This window comes from Diabrotica undecimpunctata, chromosome 6, assembly GCF_040954645.1.
Source record: "Diabrotica undecimpunctata isolate CICGRU chromosome 6, icDiaUnde3, whole genome shotgun sequence".
Taxonomy (NCBI): domain Eukaryota; kingdom Metazoa; phylum Arthropoda; class Insecta; order Coleoptera; family Chrysomelidae; genus Diabrotica; species Diabrotica undecimpunctata.
In genome coordinates, this window is record NC_092808.1 from 118,602,087 (window position 1) to 118,622,212 (window position 20,126).

Below are 20,126 nucleotides of genomic sequence, written 5' to 3' on the forward strand. Positions count from 1 at the left end.
ACGAAACCATGTCAGGATAACCATATCAGGACGGCGACTACTGAAATATTTCCAGACCACGCCTCAACTTATAAACCTCGAATACAATGTACCGTTACCAAACACTCGCCACGTAATATTTTTACAAATCTCTAATGTTAAAATGATTGTTGCTTTGTTGCTGTTGCTTGTAAATAAATAAATTTGGTTTTACTATGTTTTTTTCTTATTATTCGAAGTGTGTGTTAATTCTTACTTGCAGTGAGTATGGAGTTTTGTTACTAATATCTCTACAAGCATTGCCTATGTTTATTATCCAAATTGTAAGGACAACCGCCCAATGTAAGATGATATTAAGGTAATAATAAATAAATCATTGTAGGTATAATTAAAAACAAAACAGTTATTACCAATACTTTTTGGAAAAATGTTTATTCTTATCCAAGAATTAACTTTAGAATATCCATATATTTTTATTAATACTATCCAGTAACACAATTGTAAATGGTTTATTTAACTCTAAATCTAATAGACCAAAAATAATATTTATTATTTTTCGACAATAATACTAGTAATGTCTCTTAAATGTATGTGTATTTGTTAAAATTATCAAAATTGTGGAATTAAATTGGTTACTCATTGTTCAACACCATTTTCATCTACTCCTATTTAATAAGGAAATCACACAAAATCGAATACGTCCTAATAATTTTTGGTAAAGGCCTTTAAGGAAAAATTCCGCATCTGAGCGACAGCTCGGGCTAAGGATCAGGTATAGACGAACACAGGGATTTTGTAGACGAGACACAATGATATCCCAACTCCTCATGTCTGATGGTTTGTTGCAACTCATGTAGATCGAAAAACAAATACAGGCATGAGGAGAGGGGGAAGAAGGGCGAGTGGTTATGGTCAAATAGGGATAGAGCTCCGCTAAAAGGAGTGCGATGCCCGAGCAAAAAATCAGGGAGAGGACTCCCCGATCTTCGCTCAAACGTGCAGAGCTGAAATCCTGTGATAAATAGCGCGATAGTAGGTCGACAGCGTGGCTGTTTTTAGCCCATTTGTTGTATTCATAAATTAGAAAATGCGTTTTATCCCAATTTGATTCAGTTACCTTTTAATTTAAATATTCATGATAACAAATGATTCTATATAGCTATCTAACTAATAATCAGTTTTAATTTTATAAGATCTAAATATTTATTGTAAAAATTGAGAAGAATTGAGAAGAAAAAGAGAATTGTATAAACAAAATACACGAATCTTATATCCATGCATTCGATTGTTAACTATATTTTTAAACACGTATATTTTTATCTTTAAATAAACCACAGTTTATTCAAAATTAAAGTCAAGAAATTGTTTTCGTTTGAAATATGTACAATTTTTATTGTTTAAATCTACTTTGGGCAATTACCAACACGGGTTAAATAGAAAATATCGGTAGAAACTCAAATGGCATAAAATTTACGTTTATAAGGAATATATGTAATTTTATTCCACAGCTACATTATTTATTTGACCATACCTGTGATAATGGCCATGCAACATGTAATCACGCGCGTAGAATAAAACAACTATAAAAAGTTACACAGTTCTAACACATGACTTTGTTACATTGAACTCTTAAAATAAGTATATATATATATATATTTATATATATATATATATATATATATATATATATATATATATATATATATATATATATATATGTATATATACAGGGTGCATCAGATAAACGGCCAATTAGAAATATCTCGGGAACTACAGGTAACTGACACACGAAAGTTGGAATGAAGGGGTTGACGAGTGACCTATCTAATGAAAATATTTATATCTATTTGTTGAAGTTGCTTATAACTTCGTTTTTTTTTTAAATGGGGCCCCCTGTATATTTTTTACATTTAGAAATATTCACATCATTTTGAACATCTTTTGTTAATACTTCCCTATACCTATTGTAAACCGTTTTTGAGTTATAATGGTTTTTATATGAAAATTACACATTTCTGCCATGTATATAAAGTTGAATATACTTTAATGTAATTTGAATAAAAGTTTAAATTCTTTAGAAACTTATTAATCAGATATAGCATTATCGTTTACAGTATAAAGTTCCCTTTTTTATTATACAGGTTGCTGCCAAAATTGGCATACAACCGGCATCCTTAATTTTCGCCCAATTCCCTTTTTTCAAATGTGACACCTTGTATGTGATTGACTCTTTTAGAAAAATATGTTTTTCACTATTGATCTCTATTAGCATTTCCTATACCAACCTCCTGCAGTTTTTAAATAAATTAACTTTATATATTTTTGTCAAAAAAAATGATATATTTATCAAGTAAACTATGGAATATTCTGACAAAAATATCAGTTATTGTTAATATTTACAAGTAACCTTCTTATACGCCATTAGGTGACAGTTATAATAATAATTTGCCTAATTTTCTTGACAAGATAATAATGGCTCATTTAGGATATACAAATGATTTTTTAAATTCAATAATTATAATTTACGGTGAGTGTAACAGAATAGTATCCAGAACTTGCCGTGTTTTTGCTGAGAGATGTCCTGAGAAGCGTCGACCAAATCATAAAACTGTAAAACGTTTGTTGGACATGTCTTTCCAGTTTGGTCAGTGTATAAGTAAAAGGACCCACGTCGATAATAAAGAGTTACAAACAGATATTCTGGAATATTTTGCAGCTAATCCAAATTCATCCTTTCGGTAATGTGAGCAATTGTTACATGTATCGACTCGAACAATTCACAGAATTTTAAAAAACATCATTGTATCCTTTATTCGTATACACTAGCTCAAAGTTTACATCCTGGAGACTATGTAAGACGTCTAGAATTTTGTGCATGGGTTTTAATGAAATGACAAAAATATTTGGTGTGATGAATTGAAGTTTACAAAAAATGGTATGTTCAACCGCCATAACTTCTGAAGTGACATAAATCCTCAGCTCACTTGGGATCGTAAATTTGAAGCGTTCTTTTCGTTTAAGTTTTTTGTGCTGCCAAAAATAATAAGCTAGTCGCTGTCATGATTTATGACGAAAATTTAAATGGAAATGATTACTGCAAACTTTTACGACGAGTAATTGTACCAGCACTGCACGCTTTACATAATAATAAAGCTATCGAGGCTTGGTTTCAACAAGATGGAGCACCGGCTCACAATATTCAAGTTGGTACATTGCTTGATCAAATATTTAGCGATAGACGGATAGCGAATAAAAACCCGTTTCTTTGGTCACTAAGATCCCGTTGTCACTATTAGATTACTATATTTGAAGATATGTTAAAAATAAGGTGTTCTCTGAACCTGTCACTACTGAGGAAGCTATAATAAATAAAATCCTTCAAGTTCTTAACGAAATAGATAAAGAGTCAATATCAAGAGCTACTAAAGAAAATTTGATTAAAAGAGTTCATACATGATTGGATGTTGATGGGTAACATTTTGAACATTTATTACATTAATAAGCTAGTGTCTTTGATGGCATCTTTTTAATTTTTCATTGTTTAACTTACAATATGAAAGTTGTAAATTAACACAATATAGTTTACGAAAAACTATTTTTTGTGACAAAAATTTATACAGTTAATATATTTGAAAACTGCAGGAGATAAGTATAGGTAATACTAATACAGATTGGTAGTAAAAAATATACGTTTCTAAAATAATGCATCACATACAGGGTGTCCCATTTGAAAAAATGTAATTGGGCGAAAATTTAGAATGTCGATTTTATGTCAATTTTGACAGCACCCTGTAAAATGAAAAAGGCAACTTTACACTGTAAACGATAATGCTGTATCCGAGGATATTGAATTTTATATACGGGTAGAAGAGTGTAATTTTCATGTAAAAACCGTTATAACTCAACCGTATTAACAAAAAATGTTTAGAATAACGTCAATATTTATAAAATTAAAAAATATACAGAGTGTCCCATTAAAAAAAAAACAAAGTTAGAAGCAACTTCCTTTATAACCGAAAGTAACAAATAGATGAAAATATTTTCATTAAATGGGTTACTCTTCAAAGCCACTCTATTCAAATTTTTATGATTCAGTTTATATAAAGACTAACTAAGTCCTGCTTTTCTTAAAAAAAAACTGAAAGTGTAATTTCATGGTTTCTGAGATAAATTTATGCTTTACTTCCATCGTTTTATAAATAAATATCTTTGTTATTTTCTGAAGTTATTCTTTACAATTTTCTATATATATGTAAGCTCATTTGACGTATAACAATATTTAAAATATGTTCTCTTGCAATTTAAAAATTAAACCTGAAATTTCATATATGTATTATTTACTTATTAAACATAAATATGATGTACTGTTTAATTTGTAGTCGAAACAAATGTAGATAAAACGCATTCCCTAATAATTTAATACTGATTAGCGGGCTCTCGATAAAAAGCTCTAGAAGATAGTTATCTAATGATTGCTTACCTCTCAGTGTACTCGTCCATATGAGCATAAGATTGCACCGAGTTTTCCTCAATGAGGAACTTGACTCGTTGGTAGAACGATGCAGTTACCGAAGGTGGCTGCTTGCGAAGCAAAACTTCGACAGGGTCGTTACTGGAAATGCACATGATGTGATCCGAGCAACTCGGATGTGAACAGCATTCGCTATCTGAACAGTCGGTCATTCCATCTAGAACAGATACAAAAGACGCATAAAGTGAGTAATAAAGCCCTAAACGATATATAATATGAGAATATACAATTATTATTTGATATTTAAGGGATTTAACTAAATGGTTTTAACAAAAGAGTTTTTCAGATATAAAAACATGGAGCCATGGAGAAAAATCCCAATTGGAATTATCGTTATTTATTTATAAATTTATCCTCTCCTGAACGTAAGCCTCCTTTGAATGCTTCCGTAATTTTCCGTAGTTTTTATGTTGATAATTGTCGCTTCATTCTGTTGAAGGACGCCTCCCATTTCTATCGACATCTACTATGAGCCTCCACTTAATGATTCTCTTAGTTTACCTATTTTTGCATTTTCTCGTCATAGGCAAATTGACTTTGCACTTTCGAGTAGATAATAATTCCAAGAAAGCTTAAGAAGACTTAAATGAAATTAATGAAAACGATCGTAGAACCTAGTATCATTCCATCAATGATTATTAACCGCTTAACGTACTCACCCGAGTAAACTCGAGCTTAAAATACGTTTCTATTTTTGCGTACCCGCGTTAACTCAGCTTGAAATTTTTGTACAGTATATAAGACCCCTACCCGTTTAACTCGTCTAGCGCTAGATAACGGTTCCCCACTTTTAAACTTATGCCAATCGACTGACGGCTGGAATATTGTCAAGTTTAGTGCGAATCATAGAGCGTGGCATATTTATTTGTCTCTTGAATCCACTGATGATGGCACCTTTTATCTAAAGGATATAAGTGATAAACGGTTTCAAGTAACAAAACAAAACAATAATTTTAGCAATAATCAGAATTTCGACGTCGGAATATATTCTAATTCCTAAGCTGAACAAAATTTGACAAATTATCTGTTAAGTTTCGTGATGCAGTGACACCTGAACGCATACGTAAGAAGAGGTGTCCGGCCAAAAGAGGTGTCCGTTAAGAGAGAGGTTACAGTATTGAGTAATACTATAATTATGACCTTATAGTAGGCAATAATTCAAGTAGCATCATCATCACGTAGCGCTACAACCCTGGGTGGGTCTTGGCTGACTGTACAACTTTTTTCCAATTTGTTCGGTCTTCCATCAACCTAGGGTCAAATTGAATGTTCATTTTCCGGAGATCTGCTTGGATGTTATCTCTCCATCGCATTCTGGGACGTCCGAGTGGTCTTTTGCCTGGGGGAATCTCCTCCTATACCAGTTTTACAAGTCTCTCGTTATGCAGTCTGTGCACGTGGCCTGTCCATCTTCATCTTTATCTTCTTGCCTTCATCTTCATCTTCTTCATCTTTCTGCCCATCATTAATTCAAGTATAGAATTCAATATATTTAATTATTTAATTTCAAGTATAAAGTGAAGAATATAAATTATTATTTTTTATTGTTAGAAGTTGATCTGTCTATTTTTATCACACTAAAGAATTAAATCGTTCTTACACCAAATAATATTGAAAATATTTACCGTGGTCATTATCAATATCATCGTGACAATCCTGTTCCAGTGGAATACTGCAATCTGATCCAGCCCAACCAGCGATACAAACACATTTGTAGAGTCCTTCTTCAAGGGTGCACTGGCCATGTCCGGAACATCCGTTTTCACATCCCGCTGTAATAAAAATAATAATGAGTAAATATTGATGTTTGTATATAACCGTATATAATAATAATAATAATAACTGAAATTACTACTGAGTTTATACGAAGGGTAAAACAGCTGCTTCGTTCACACCATAACAGTAAAAATTTGTTTAAAGCACAAAACACCTACGCATGTTCCGCGCCTAGCTTCTCATTTGGTATTGTTAACAAATATAGAAAATCTTCAGCAAAAAGTACAAACACACCTCACAAAGGAACACAATCACCATCCTTGAAGTACAGTGGAAAGAACGACATTACCGCGGTATTTAGGAGGACGAGAACTTATGGATATAAATGAGTAACTAGAAAAACAGATTATTAATGTAAGAATTTACTTTCAGGTGCAGGCTGAGACATCTACTTTACATCGCGCGATTTGTGCAGTAGATGATACAACACCGATCAAACTGAAGGAACCAGAAATGCGCATAAACCATCATACTAAGGACAGAAAAATGCGCATCTGGATGGGTAAACCGCTGCACGGGCGACATCCCAATGAGGTCAGTCAAGACCATGTCGACAATGTAGCGTCGAACTATTGACTGGCATCAGGAAAGGTGTTCCCTGAAACAGAAGGTTCACTACTGGCAATTCAAGATCAGGTTATACCAACCAAAAATTACCTGAAATATATCGTCCCTCAGGTCCAAAATCTTACTGGAGGCTGTCAGGCATTTGCTGCAACTGAATGTAAGGAACGGCACGACTCAGTAGAAAAGATCCTTCATCAAGAGATAGCTATTTAACTGGTACTTCTTCAAACAAATTATCTTTTATATTATCAATACGTTCCTAAGAGTATACTTGAGAATAACAACTACAAGCTATACTTTTTACCGCACTGGGCTCACTGACCAAACAGCAGCACATAATAGACCAGATCTCATACTAGTTAATAAACAACATTAATTGATGTGGCGATACCCAACAACAATAATCTTCGTGTTAAACAGAACGAAAAGACTGTGGAGAATGGAAAGTACCCAGACAATACCTATTATTCTCTCTACCACTGGAGTCATTTCGAAAAACCTACTAGAAAACATAAAAAAGCTAGGTCTGAATGAACATCTTTACAAGACCATGCAGAAAGCTGTACCACACAACGTCCAAATGTGTACGAACATTTCTAAGAGATACTCCAGCATACCAAGTCACCTAGGTCTCGATAACACGAAAAGAGTCTTACCAGAGCTCAATCCTTTTGATACCGTAGGTAAAACTGCGTCTATTACATATCAAAATATCAGTATTATAAACTATTTTTAGCCTAGATAAAATTTAAAGATTAAGATAGTCTGCTAAGACTAGTCCATGTATTTAACATAAGAGCAAAATATTTAATATGACAATATCAAATTAGAAATCTACAACACAACAACATTTATCAGCAAAGAACCAATCAGATGTAAAATAGAAATCGATGGCATCGGTTTTAAACAAAAAATGACAATAAAATACCTTGGTATTACACTAAATTACACAATGAAATAGGAAATGCAGTACAACAAGCAAATAGACTGACAGGATGGCGCTAGTTCCATGACGGTCGTTTCAGCATTTTACTACAGAGAAAAAGTAAGACAACTCCAGTATAGAAGCTTCGCTTCAAAATGGCAAAAATAGCGCTCCGTTTATTTATTTAACAACTTTATAAAAACTGACTTCATTTGTGACAAAAATCAAAAATTGCTTGCATAAGTTGCACTCTTCGCCTTCAAAACGCATGTTGATTTTTGTCGATAGGACAGTCTAATCAAAAGATATCGAATTTTTAGTGTCGAGTTATTATAAATTTTATTTAAAAAATTGATTTCGCATGCGTGACTGACATTGAAAATCGCCGGTAGCTTCAAGCGTTGTTTATGAGAGAACAGTTCATTATACACAAAAAGTGCTAATAAACATTTTTGTTTAAAATTGTCTTAGCTGTATATTTTTTTACAAAGCTTATAAATCCATGTTCTGTCTCCCCCCCCCCCCCCCAACGAGGGTGTTGGTTTAGCGGGAAGTCCTGTAGTGGGAATGGCAATCCATTTGCATCTTTTTTGGTGTCAAAAAAATTGACATTCTCAGCAAAATTCAGCTTCTTCGTATGATTTGTAGAGGTTCAGTGGCATTTCCGTTTCTGAAGACTGGAACTGACAAAAATTTTCACCACAAGTAAAAAATTTTTATGACCGGAAGGCAAAAGTGCTGAATCGGAATCGTTCGTCAGTTTTTCTCTATCTATTACAGTTTGATCAATCTAGGATTGGACAGAGAGATAAAGGGATGGACAAATAGACAAATATAATCTATTAAATCGAAATTCTATTTTCGTATTATTATTTGGATTAAATAAAAAGCAGAAATTACAGTACAAGAATTTTTGCAAGATCAAAAGTTTTTGAATAAGATCTTATAGCAGTTTTCACTGGCCGGGAAATATGGGAAACATTGGAAAAATTGATTCCATTTGAAATTTACCGTAAAACTTACTTTTTTTTTAATTTGGCTGGAATAGATATAATTTTTATCCCCCCCCGGAAATCTCGGAAAATAAACATAATTATATTTCCCGTAGGGGGGGGGGGAGAAAAAAAAATATGTCATCATTATTAATACTGTGACAGACGACTAAATGAAAAAAAATATTTTTGTTTTTTTTTGTATTTATCTATGCAGTTATTAATATTTCGACCAGCTACCCCAGATTTAAAAAAAAGGCTTCTAGCAGCAATGAAAGCCGAGATAATTTTACCTACGTGTTTCAATTTAAAGTTTTGAAGTTCCGATTTCGAAAAAAAAAACGGAGCTGAAACAGTTCTCCCCTCCACTTTCCTATGTCGATCTTTCGATCTTTGTTTCGATGGGCTGTAAGTTTCGAAAAATTAGAAGAATTTTATAGCTGTAAGTTTCAGTATAAAGTTTAGATTTTCATTCAAAATTTGTGCAAATTTTACTTCTTAATGTTTATAAACAATGGAGATATGATTTTTTTAAAAACTAGTCCCTAAATTCGTTCCCATTGGTCATAGCAGGTTTTTTTTTAATGTGAGTTTTTTTTACCAGCTATTTAATGGTTGTACGTATAAGTGCGTAGCTTGAAAATTATAGAAATTATTAGAATTGTTTGTAAGTAAAAAACATACCCCTTTTTCAAACGTTTATTTTGTAAAATAATTTCGATGAAAACGCAATATGCATTTAACTTCTGAGATAGTTTAAGTCTTAAATAATCCTATGAAATTTGCTAAATGTGTCGAGCATTATTAATAAAGCAAGTTCAATAGTTTAAATATTTAGACTCAGGGATAAATAAATCCGATCGGGGGGAAATTTCGTACAAATTTAAAAGACGTTCTCGATGTTCAAATGTATTAATAACATTTTATTTTGTTAATAAAAAAATTAATAAAATTTATAAATTAGTGCAAAAACGGAAAAATAAAGATATTCTTGATATAAAAAAATGATATAAATATTTTTTATGTAAAATATAAGGGAAAAAACAAAAAATCAAATTGTGACATAAATTATTGTAAAAAAAACGCAAGGTAAAAATACGAGTACTTTTTTATCTATTTGTCATCTAGTAACCCCCACCTATGTTTTAAAAGCTTCAGATATCTGCGAAAAATTTTTCGACTTTTTTTTTAACCAGACTGGACTAATTATTTTCCACAAAACTAAGATAATGTTAAATAAATTAACACAAACTTTAATAATATAAATATTATAACAAAAATAATGAATTCACGTATTCCAACAATTCCAAAACTTTACTATTTGAACACCTTAAGGTACAATCAATATTTTAACCGAATTTTTAGTTTGTATCCATCCAGAGCGTCACACCTCGCGCATTTTAAATCGCATCGATCGCTAAATATTTATGAAACGAAAAAATCTGTTGAGAGTTTTCGCTGAACTCGCTTCGCTAATAGAATATTAATTATAACAAACTACCGGGGGTAAAATTTGACGTGGCTTTTAGAGAAATCGAGTTTCCTAAGTTTCGGTAAAAGTTTTAACTCGGACGGGATAAAAATATCTCGAAGAAGAGGAGAAAATAAAGATCTTCGTAGGTACGGAAAGTGTAAGAAGTTATTTGTGTCTGAAAATTAGATCTCTGATTAACCTAACTAATTAAAAAACATTTTTTATTCTACAAAAATCGGCTGCAGTTTATCGTGTCATAAGAACTTCAATTGGTTAAAAGTATAATTGGCTAATTAAGAAAAAGGAGATTTGTTAAATGAAATTATTTTACTTGGAAAGATTACTAATTTAAAATATCAATTACAAAATTGCTAATATGTCTGGAGTTTTAAAATAATAAATATTATAAGTATGTGTAGAGTAACTGGTAAGATTGGATTACCTGGATAATCACAAAGCTAATAAAAGTATTAGCAACAAACAAAATCATTATTTTATTTAATAAAAAAAACCTTTTTATTACTATTGTTCTCTTCTATCTGAAGCATTCGCGATCTATTATAGTATATCCCTTATATATTTGAGTTTCTTTATATACAAATATATTTCGAATTTTGTACCCAACTATTTGAAAATTTCAGTTTTTTTATTCTCATAAAGAAATTATATTAGTAAATGCTGAAAAAACTTCTACAAAATACTACGGTGTCGAGCCAGCCAGTGCCAAACAGAACTTTTCGCGAGCGGAAAAAGCCTCTATCCGCCGAACAAAACATACACTCCGCTGGAAAAGTATATCTGGTCAAGCACACGTCAAAATGTTTATTGGGCAGAGATGCATAATAGGACTAAACTACTACAGGAAACAGGAATCGGCTAAGAATCATAACAGACTCCCTTATAAGACATGCGTCAGTCAAGGCACACCTGAACACAATTGAACTTAAAAAAAAAAACAATTGAACAAACTCTGTAGCAGAAAACCTCAAATTAGTCAACTATACTGTCATGACTGCGGTGTGTTAGAACACAAATAAAAGCACTTTTTAGATACTGCTAAGAGACTCCAAAAACAGATGCTACTCATCCACTAGGCCACAAGACATGTACAAGCTAATACAGGGTTCCAAAATTATCGAAGGTATTATAAACAAATTCAAAATATACAATGAGCAAGATATTTTCTAATATAAATGCAAGATAAAAAGATATACAATAATTCAAGATATAATTATAGCGAACACTAAACGAAATAGTACAGCAACACCTCATGTAACTGAGCTATAAAAATATACCACTGGATCAATAACGTGCTTCTCTCTCTCTCTCTCCAATGGCGCTACAGCCCAAATCTTAGGCCAAATATCTTTCTTAGGACTTTTCTTTCGAAGACTTCCACTATTCTTTTTGTCTCTTCTGTCATCACCTATGTCTCGTATGCATAACATACTATTTACTGATAATAGTTTTGTAGACCCTGATTTTAAAATGGAATTAATTTTTTTGTTCGTTAATTTAAATAAAAAAAAAATTCACTGTTTGTGCTATTATTGTCCAATTTTTTAATAGTATTCCACAGACCTTTAAAACTGTTTTTATATTTTGTATTTTCCATGCAAAAATCATTTTTTTACCTCAATAATTAGCTTATTTAATTTATTTTTGTAAATTGTGTATTCTTTTTTTTTATCTTAGGTCATCTGAGCTGTTCATAAATTTTCTGTAAAGTTAATTTTTTTTATTAACCCATTTCATTAAGCCATCTGTCATCCAGATATTTCGTTTAACCTCACTTTTAATCTTTTTTTTTTCATTTCTTTTGGTATTTTTATTGATTAATGAAATGAGGGTGTCGGAAAAATTACTTAAGAAATCATTAGGGCTATTCACATCAAAACAGTGATCCAAATTTTGAAAACTAAGATCGCTTTTTAAATCATCATAATTAATTATATTCCTAAGCTTAGTTTTGCATTGAATTTTATTTTTTCAAAAAAAAAACTTATAAATAAAACAAATATTGCTTTATGATCAGTCACGGAGAGATCCAGAACAGCTGATAAAGCTTTATGATTGATACAAAACTTACTTTTTACAAAAATGTGGTCTATAAAACTACGAGAATTGTCCTGAACTCTAGTATTTTTATTTATTATTAATAAAAAATTATGATCACTCAATATACTTAAATACTCAGAAGACTCTGGTACCATATTTTTGATATTAATATTAATATCATCCAATAAAATATGATATTAACAAACAGAATTTTTAGTATCTCTAAATATTTATCTAGACCAATACAAAAATGCTCTTCATCTGTCGATGGTGGTCTGTAAATTAATGTTTATATTGTATTTTGATTATATTTACCTAATAGAGTTATCTCTAATACCATACAAACACTAATATTTACAATCTTCCACGTAAATCTTAAATTCTATTTTATTCTTACGTAAAAATATGAGTCATAGTTTTAACCTGTAAACATGTTTTTATTTACTAATATGTTTTAGATTATACGAGACCTTTCGACTAGCTGGCATAAACCCCAAGTAATAAAAAACTGGTTCCATTCAAATCTTCCGGAATTAGGCCTGTCCATTCGAGGCGAAACCAGGTCAATTGAGGTCAACATCCATGGAGTTCTAAAGCAGCTGTTTTCGTATAAATATGAGGGAACTTTTATTTTGAAAACAGTTAATAAAGAAGATTCGCGCTCGCGATATTTATTGTTACGCTCGCCTTTTAATAAATTATGTATATTTAGTGATAAATAAATTAATATCAGTTATTGTGCTTTTTAATAAATTTAGATAAGAACCTTTTGATAAAGACATTATAAATTAAAGACATAACAATTAATAAATTCACAAAAAATGGTGGCAGAAGTGAGATCGAACATAAATTAGACTTATAATAAAAATACAAGTGAATATTTGTAAATTGTGAAAATGGCGACGATTTATGAGCTGACAGTGACTAATTTAAGAAGACATCTTGAAGACAGAGAATTAGCTTCTACCGGAAAAAAGGCTGAGTTAGTCCAACGACTAAAGAACGCTTTGCTAGAAGAAGGACTAGATCCAGAGACTTATATATTTGAAGATGCTGTCCTCTCGTCGATTTCGAAAGTTTCTGGTGATGTAGCCAAAGTTTCTGGTGATGTAGCCAAAGTTTCTGGTGATGTAGCCAAAGTTTCTGGTGACATCGCATCATTAGAGAACAAAGTTTCTGGCGATATTTCGAAAGTTTCCGGCGACATCGCTTCTTTAGAAAGCAAAGTTTCTAACGAGATTTCTTCCCTGGAAAGCAAAGTTTCTGCTAACATCTCTTCAGAAATCTCTAAAGTCACTTCTGAGATGTCTGCCCTGGACGATAGAATATCTTCGTTAAAAAACCAAGTTGCTGCCGATAAGTTGGCCTTCGAAGAAAAGATTAAAGAGATGGAAAGGAAGATGGAAGAAACAGGGACAGCAGAGAGAGGTAACAATCCGATTACAGTGGAGATAAAAGAAGACGAGACGAAATTTAAGTTGGAGACACGGCCGAAATTTGAAGGAAGTGGAGGTTCTATTCATGTTAAAGTCCCAACTTTCGACGGAAAATCATCATGGAACAACTACATGAAACAGTTCGAATCAGCCGCAAGAGCAAATGGATGGTCTGAAAAATAAAAGGCTGTAAACCTGACTATCGCTCTTCGAGGAGATGCCTTAGATGTGCTTCAGACCATAGCCGTAGAGGAGACCGATGATTTCGAACAACTGAAGAAGAGGTTAAATATGCGATATGGCCACGAACATTTGGAGCATGTATATCAGTCACAGCTTAAAAATCGTAGACAGAAGAAAGATGAGGCTCTTCAAGAATATGAGGTAGATATTGCCAGATTAGTACGATATGCTTATCCAACAGCTCCCGAAGACATGATGGAAAAATTGGCCGTTCAAACGTTTATTGATGGTCTTCGTGATCATGAAATGCAGAGAACACTGCGATTAGCTCGTCACAAGACGCTGGTTGATGTCCTATCCGCCGCCCTCGAATACGAGTCAGCTACGCAGGCCTCTGGCGGGTACAGTAAAGTTAGGCCTGTAAAAGAGGAAGGAGATGAAGATAAACTTGACCAGCTCGTTAATATGATGAAAAGCATGACATACAAGAAAACGAAGACCATCAGATGCTGGAATTGTGGCGAAATAGGACACGTACGAAGCTCCTGTAAGCACCCTAGGTACGACGCAAATCAAGAAACTCACCATCAGGAAAACTAGAACGGGTCAGCCTTAGGGGGGCAGCTTCGACCCAAAACTTTTCCAAAGACCCTCTCATACTAATAGCTTCTTTGAAATGTCGTGAAGATAGTGTATATGTAGATGGAGACATAAATGGTAAAAAGCATACGTTGTTGGTGGATACCGGAGCGACCAGAACCATTATACGCCCGACAGTTATAAACAGCCGAAAGAAACTGTTACCAACGAGGTTACGACTTCGGACCGCTACAGGTGAAAATACCAACATTTATGGAGAAATCCAGGTACAATTGGGAATTGGGGCAGAAAAGTTTGTCCATACTGTTATAGTTGCTGACATCGAAGAGGATGTTATATTAAGAATGGACGTAATGAATATGCATGGATTCCAATTGGATTTTAAGAATAAGGTAATCAAAGTTGGCAACGAGGAGGTATTTCTCCATCCACATAATGACAACACTGTGCAAGCAGCCATAACAGAAGATACAGTCGTGCCTGCGAGAAGCGAAACGATCATAGTAGCGCGACTACAGGGAATTGTAGACGAAGGGAGACCTGTTATGATGGAGCCTTGGAACCACGACGATGAGGTTGGCCGTGGAATCATAATTGGAAAGGAATTGGTGACTTCGGCTAAAGAAATTCCTGTGAGACTTATCAATGTCAACGACTACCCAGTGACCATAAAGAAAGAGACAAAAGTAGGAACTTGTGTACCTGTGACATCCATAATCCGTCAGGCGACATCTGATAATTCCAACGACAAATTCGACCAAATGGTTGCAGTTGCAGGACAGTCTCTAAATCAGATGGAGAAAAGGAAATTAAGGGAATTTCTTCGGCAGTATCGTGATATTTTCGTACCGAAAGGAGGAAAGACGGGAAGAACTACGGTTGTTAAGCATAAAATTGATACTGGTAATGCTAAGCCAATTCGTCAAACAGCTCGACGATTACCACAGGCGAAAAGAGAGGAAGCTGAAACGATTGTCCAGGAAATGAAGAAAGACGGGGTGATAGAACCTTCTACGAGCCCATGGGTCTCTCCGGTGGTCCTGGTTAAGAAGAAAGACGGAACGACGAGGTTCTGTGTGGATTACCGTTTGCTGAACAACGTTACCAAGAAAGATAGTTATCCTCTGCCTCGGATCGATGACACATTGGACACATTGGCTGGAAGTAAATTGTTTTCTACTTTGGATTTGAAGTCTGGATACTGGCAGGTAGAAATGGACCCAGTAGATAAAGAAAAGACAGCCTTCACCACAGGATCTGGATTGTGGCAATTCAACGTTATGCCATTTGGACTCTGTAATGCTCCTGCGACATTTGAGAGGCTTATGGAAAATGTGTTGAGAGGGTTATCTTGGAAAACATGCCTGGTTTATTTAGATGACATAATCGTCTTGGGGAAGACATTCGAAGATCATTTGAGGAATTTAGAAAACGTTTTTAATCGACTTAAAGCTGCCCAATTGATGCTAAACCCCAAGAAGTGCCAGCTATTTCAAGGTAAAGTCAATTATCTGGGTCATATAGTCAGTAAAGAAGGAGTGGCCGTGGATAAGGGGAAAATCGATTCCATTAAGGAATGGCCAAAACCAACTGACAAACATCAAGTGAGAAGTTTTCTTGGACTATGTACCTACTACCGGAGGTTTATTAAGAAGTTTGCAGATATCGCTAAGCCATTAACGCGACTTACGGAGGAAGCAAGAGATTACCGCTGGGATACAGACTGCCAAAATGCCTTTGAGACCTTGAAAAAGCATTTAATAACAGCACCAATTTTAGGGTATCCACTGCCAGAAGGAGAGTTCATCTTAGATACAGATGCAAGTAATGTGGGAATTGGAGGAGTGCTGTCTCAGATTCAAGGAGGACAGGAACGAGTCCTCGGATATTTTAGTAAAGTTCTTTAAAAACCTGAGCGGAATTATTGCGTCACGAGAAGAGAACTTCTGGCAGTAGTGAAATCAGTAGAGCACTTCTATCAATACCTCTATGGAAGGAAGTTTTTAATCCGAACCGACCATGCCGCCCTTAAGTGGTTGATGCAGTTTAAGAATCCAGAGGGTCAGATAGCCAGATGGATCGAACGACTCCAAGAATACGATTTTAAGATTGAGCACCGAGCCGGAGTTAGCCACAGAAACGCTGATTCTCTTTCCAGAAGGCCATGCCCAGCAGAGTGTTCCCACTGCAACAAAACGGAATCCAAGGAAGCAGCAGTGCTAAGAACGACGATTGTCAACGACGACTGGACGCCTACTAAGATAAGGGAAGAACAAGAGAGAGATCCAGTTATACAGAAAATCCGAAAATGGAAAGAGGAAAACCGTCGACCACCTTGGCAGGAAATATCAAACCTATGCTCAGTAGTTAAGACGTATTGGGCCCAGTGGGACTCATTTATCATCGAAGATGGCTTGCTCAAACGAGTCCTGGAAAATGATGACGGTTCAGAGAAAAGAAGACAGTTGGTGATCCCAAAGAGCAGAATAGCCGAAGTACTTCGTCAGTTACACGACAGTCCATCGGGAGGGCATTTTGGTGTAAGGAAAACCCTTCAGCGAATTCGGGAACGGTTTTATTGGATGAACAGTTCCGACGACGTAAAAGACTGGTGTAAGAAATGTACTATTTGTGCTACGAGTAACGGGCCTCACCGGAAAAGGAGAGCTCCTATGAGACAATATAATGTTGGAAGCCCGTTTGAAAGAATAGCTTTGGACATTGCAGGGCCATTTCCAGAAAGTGAAAATGGGGGCAAGTACATGTTGGTAGTAATGGATTACTTCACTAAGTGGGTTGAGATTTATGCACTTCCAGACCAGAAGGCCACCACCGTTGCAGATAAGTTGATCCAAGAATATATCAGCCGATTTGGAGTGCCTTTGGAGATCCATAGTGACCAAGGCAGGAACTTCGAAAGTGATCTATTCCAAGGAATATGTGATAGACTAGGCATGAAGAAAACAAGAACTACCGCGTATCATCCGCAATCGGATGGTATGGTAGAACGAATGAATAGGACAGTTGGCAAGTATTTGACAAAGATGGTGTCCGATCATCAGCGAGACTGGGACCAATACCTTCCGTTCTTCACAATGGCCTACAGATCTGCTGTTAACGAATCAACGGGCCAGACACCAGCCAGGTACCGAAATGAAGAATGAAGAATGAATGAAATAACCGAATGAAGAAACGGTACGATACACAAGCCGAAAAGGGTTGCTTTAAGAAGAACGACAAAGTATGGCTGTATAATCCCAAGAAGCGAAAAGGTTGTTCTCCCAAATTGCAGCAGTCTTGGGAAGGTCCATACCTCATCATGGAGAAGATCAACGATGTCATCTACCGAATAAGCAAGATTCCGAGGGGAAAGCCGATGATAGTACACCATAACCGGTTGGCATCTTTCGAAGGTGACCACGACGTAGATGAAGAAGTGGAAGTAAACCAAGTCCAAGATGTGTCTGACCTCACGTTTGAGGAATTCATGGGTGCCTATGGAGGTACCGGTAAAGCAAGACATGGTGTTACCACTGAAGAAAAGCAAGATCTACTCGCGCTCCCCGATGACCACTCGCTGGCCCTTACCATCCCGGCCAGTATCAAAGACGCACCAGGGTTGGCATCCGTCTTTCGAAGGAAGTTTGGTCGAGTTGCAGAACTTCAATGCCAAGTGCCAGCGCCCGGTAAAACCTTGAAACTCCAAGATGCATCACGTTACCTTTTCTACCTGGTAACAAAAGACACTGCCCGTGACCAACCTACCTACCGAGATGTATGGGAAGCCTTACTTCAATTGAGAGGGCACGTACTAGAGTCCGACGTGCAAAAGTTAGCCATGCCAAAGTTGGAGTGCCGCCAATTAGATTGGAGGGTTATACGAAATATGGTGGAGGAGATCTTTAAAGACACCGAAGTCCAGGTGTTAGTCTGTTGCAATCCGCATAGTTACTGGTGCGGAGAGAAAACCGTCCCTTGTCATTTTTATACAACTGGAAGTTGTAAAAGAGGGTCCAGTTGCCGATACCAGCATACCGTTCCAGTTCTAGTCCCGACAAGGTTCCAGGAGGAACCATCTTTTGAGAGGGGGGCAATGTTACGTAAAAATATGAGTCATAGTTTTAACCTGTAAACATGTTTTTATTTACTAATATGTTTTAGATTATACGAGACCTTTCAACCAGCTGGCATAAACCCCAAGTAATAAAAAACTGGTTCCATTCGAATCTTCCGGAATTAGGCCTGTCCATTCGAGGCGAAACCAGGTCAATTGAGGTCAACATCTATGGAGTTCTAGAGCAGCTGTTTTCGTATAAATATGAGGGAACTTTTATTTTGAAAACAGTTAATAAAGAAGATTCGCGCTCGCGATATTTATTGTTACGCTCGCCTTTTAATAAATTATGTATATTTAGTGATAAATAAATTAATATCAGTGATTGTGCTTTTTAATAAATTTAGATAAGAACCTTTTGATAAAGACATTATAAATTAAAGACATAACAATTAATAAATTCACAACATTATGTATAAAACGTCACCATTATTTTGATTGATATCTTCTTTATATTATAAAATGTTGTAATTCTCTATTTAAAATAAAGATATATCAGGAATATTCCAAGTTTACGTTAGACATATACAGTCAAAATCAAGTGTCATCTGTTATTTTATGTATATTTAATCATAACTGATCTAGATTTTTATTAAGGCTTCTAATATTTTGGTGTAAAATTGTAAAATTTTCATTATATTTACCTTTATAAAAATCCGCAGTTAACTTATTAAAATCTTCAATATGTTTAGGTTTATGAGTAAAAAAGGGAATTTAGTCTACATCACGAATGTATGAATCCATAATATAACAATAACTAAAAAAATTTGATAGTAAACTCCCTAAGAAATAATATTTGTCTTACAAAATTCTAAAACTTACTGCTTTGCTGCCGAGTATTAACTTTTTCTTTGGTACCTGAAGTAAAGTTGTGTCTTGATTTTGGCTTTATTCCTTCTTCGTATTTATCTTCGTTTTTGTTCTTCTCCTCTTAGTACTTCTTTATGGTCTATAATATTTTTCTTTTCCGAACTATTTTTTTCTGATTTACTTTTATCAGTATCTGATTCCTTTGTTAGTTTTTCAGTCAGTGTAGTTATATCAGATTCAAGTTTTGTTGTTGGGTGACCTCTTTTTCTGTGATGAATTCTTAAGTGTAGATAAGGTAAATTGTGAGATGCTGTCTTCAAAAAATGTTTTAGAATTAAGTGTTGTGTTTCTGGTGCACTGTGTGGTTTAGGTTTTTCTGATTGAACATCATCTTAATTTTGATCCTTTTCCATATTTCTTAATTCTTTGGCAGAATATTTTTGATTATTCATGACAAAATACCTGCCCCGAATTTTAGCATGAATTTTCATTTGTGTTGCTAGTTTAATATGTGTAGTGAGAAGATTTTGGTCTTGTCTATCCTCGTAGCATAGAGCGTGATTTATATAAATATTGGTATTACGTAATTTACTACAGATTTTTAGTATTATATTTTTCTTAAAGTAAGATAGAAATTTAACTTTAACTGCGTTTTTAGTTCTTATTTTTGTTTAATAAATA

At 34.5% G+C, this 20,126-nt stretch overlaps 1 protein-coding gene across 2 annotated transcripts in view; it reads right to left on the bottom strand.

The window, feature by feature from the left end:
• Positions 1-20,126, bottom strand: part of Ten-a (Teneurin-a transmembrane protein) — a 621,367-nt gene that overhangs the window by 282,054 nt on the left and 319,187 nt on the right. For both annotated transcript variants that reach the window (XM_072535236.1, XM_072535235.1), the window contains exons 11-12: positions 6,136-6,282; positions 4,460-4,667 (exon numbers count right to left, since the gene is read on the bottom strand). In XM_072535236.1, coding sequence (XP_072391337.1) covers positions 4,460-4,667; positions 6,136-6,282 — 355 coding nt within the window. The remainder of the gene's footprint in view (positions 1-4,459; positions 4,668-6,135; positions 6,283-20,126) is intronic.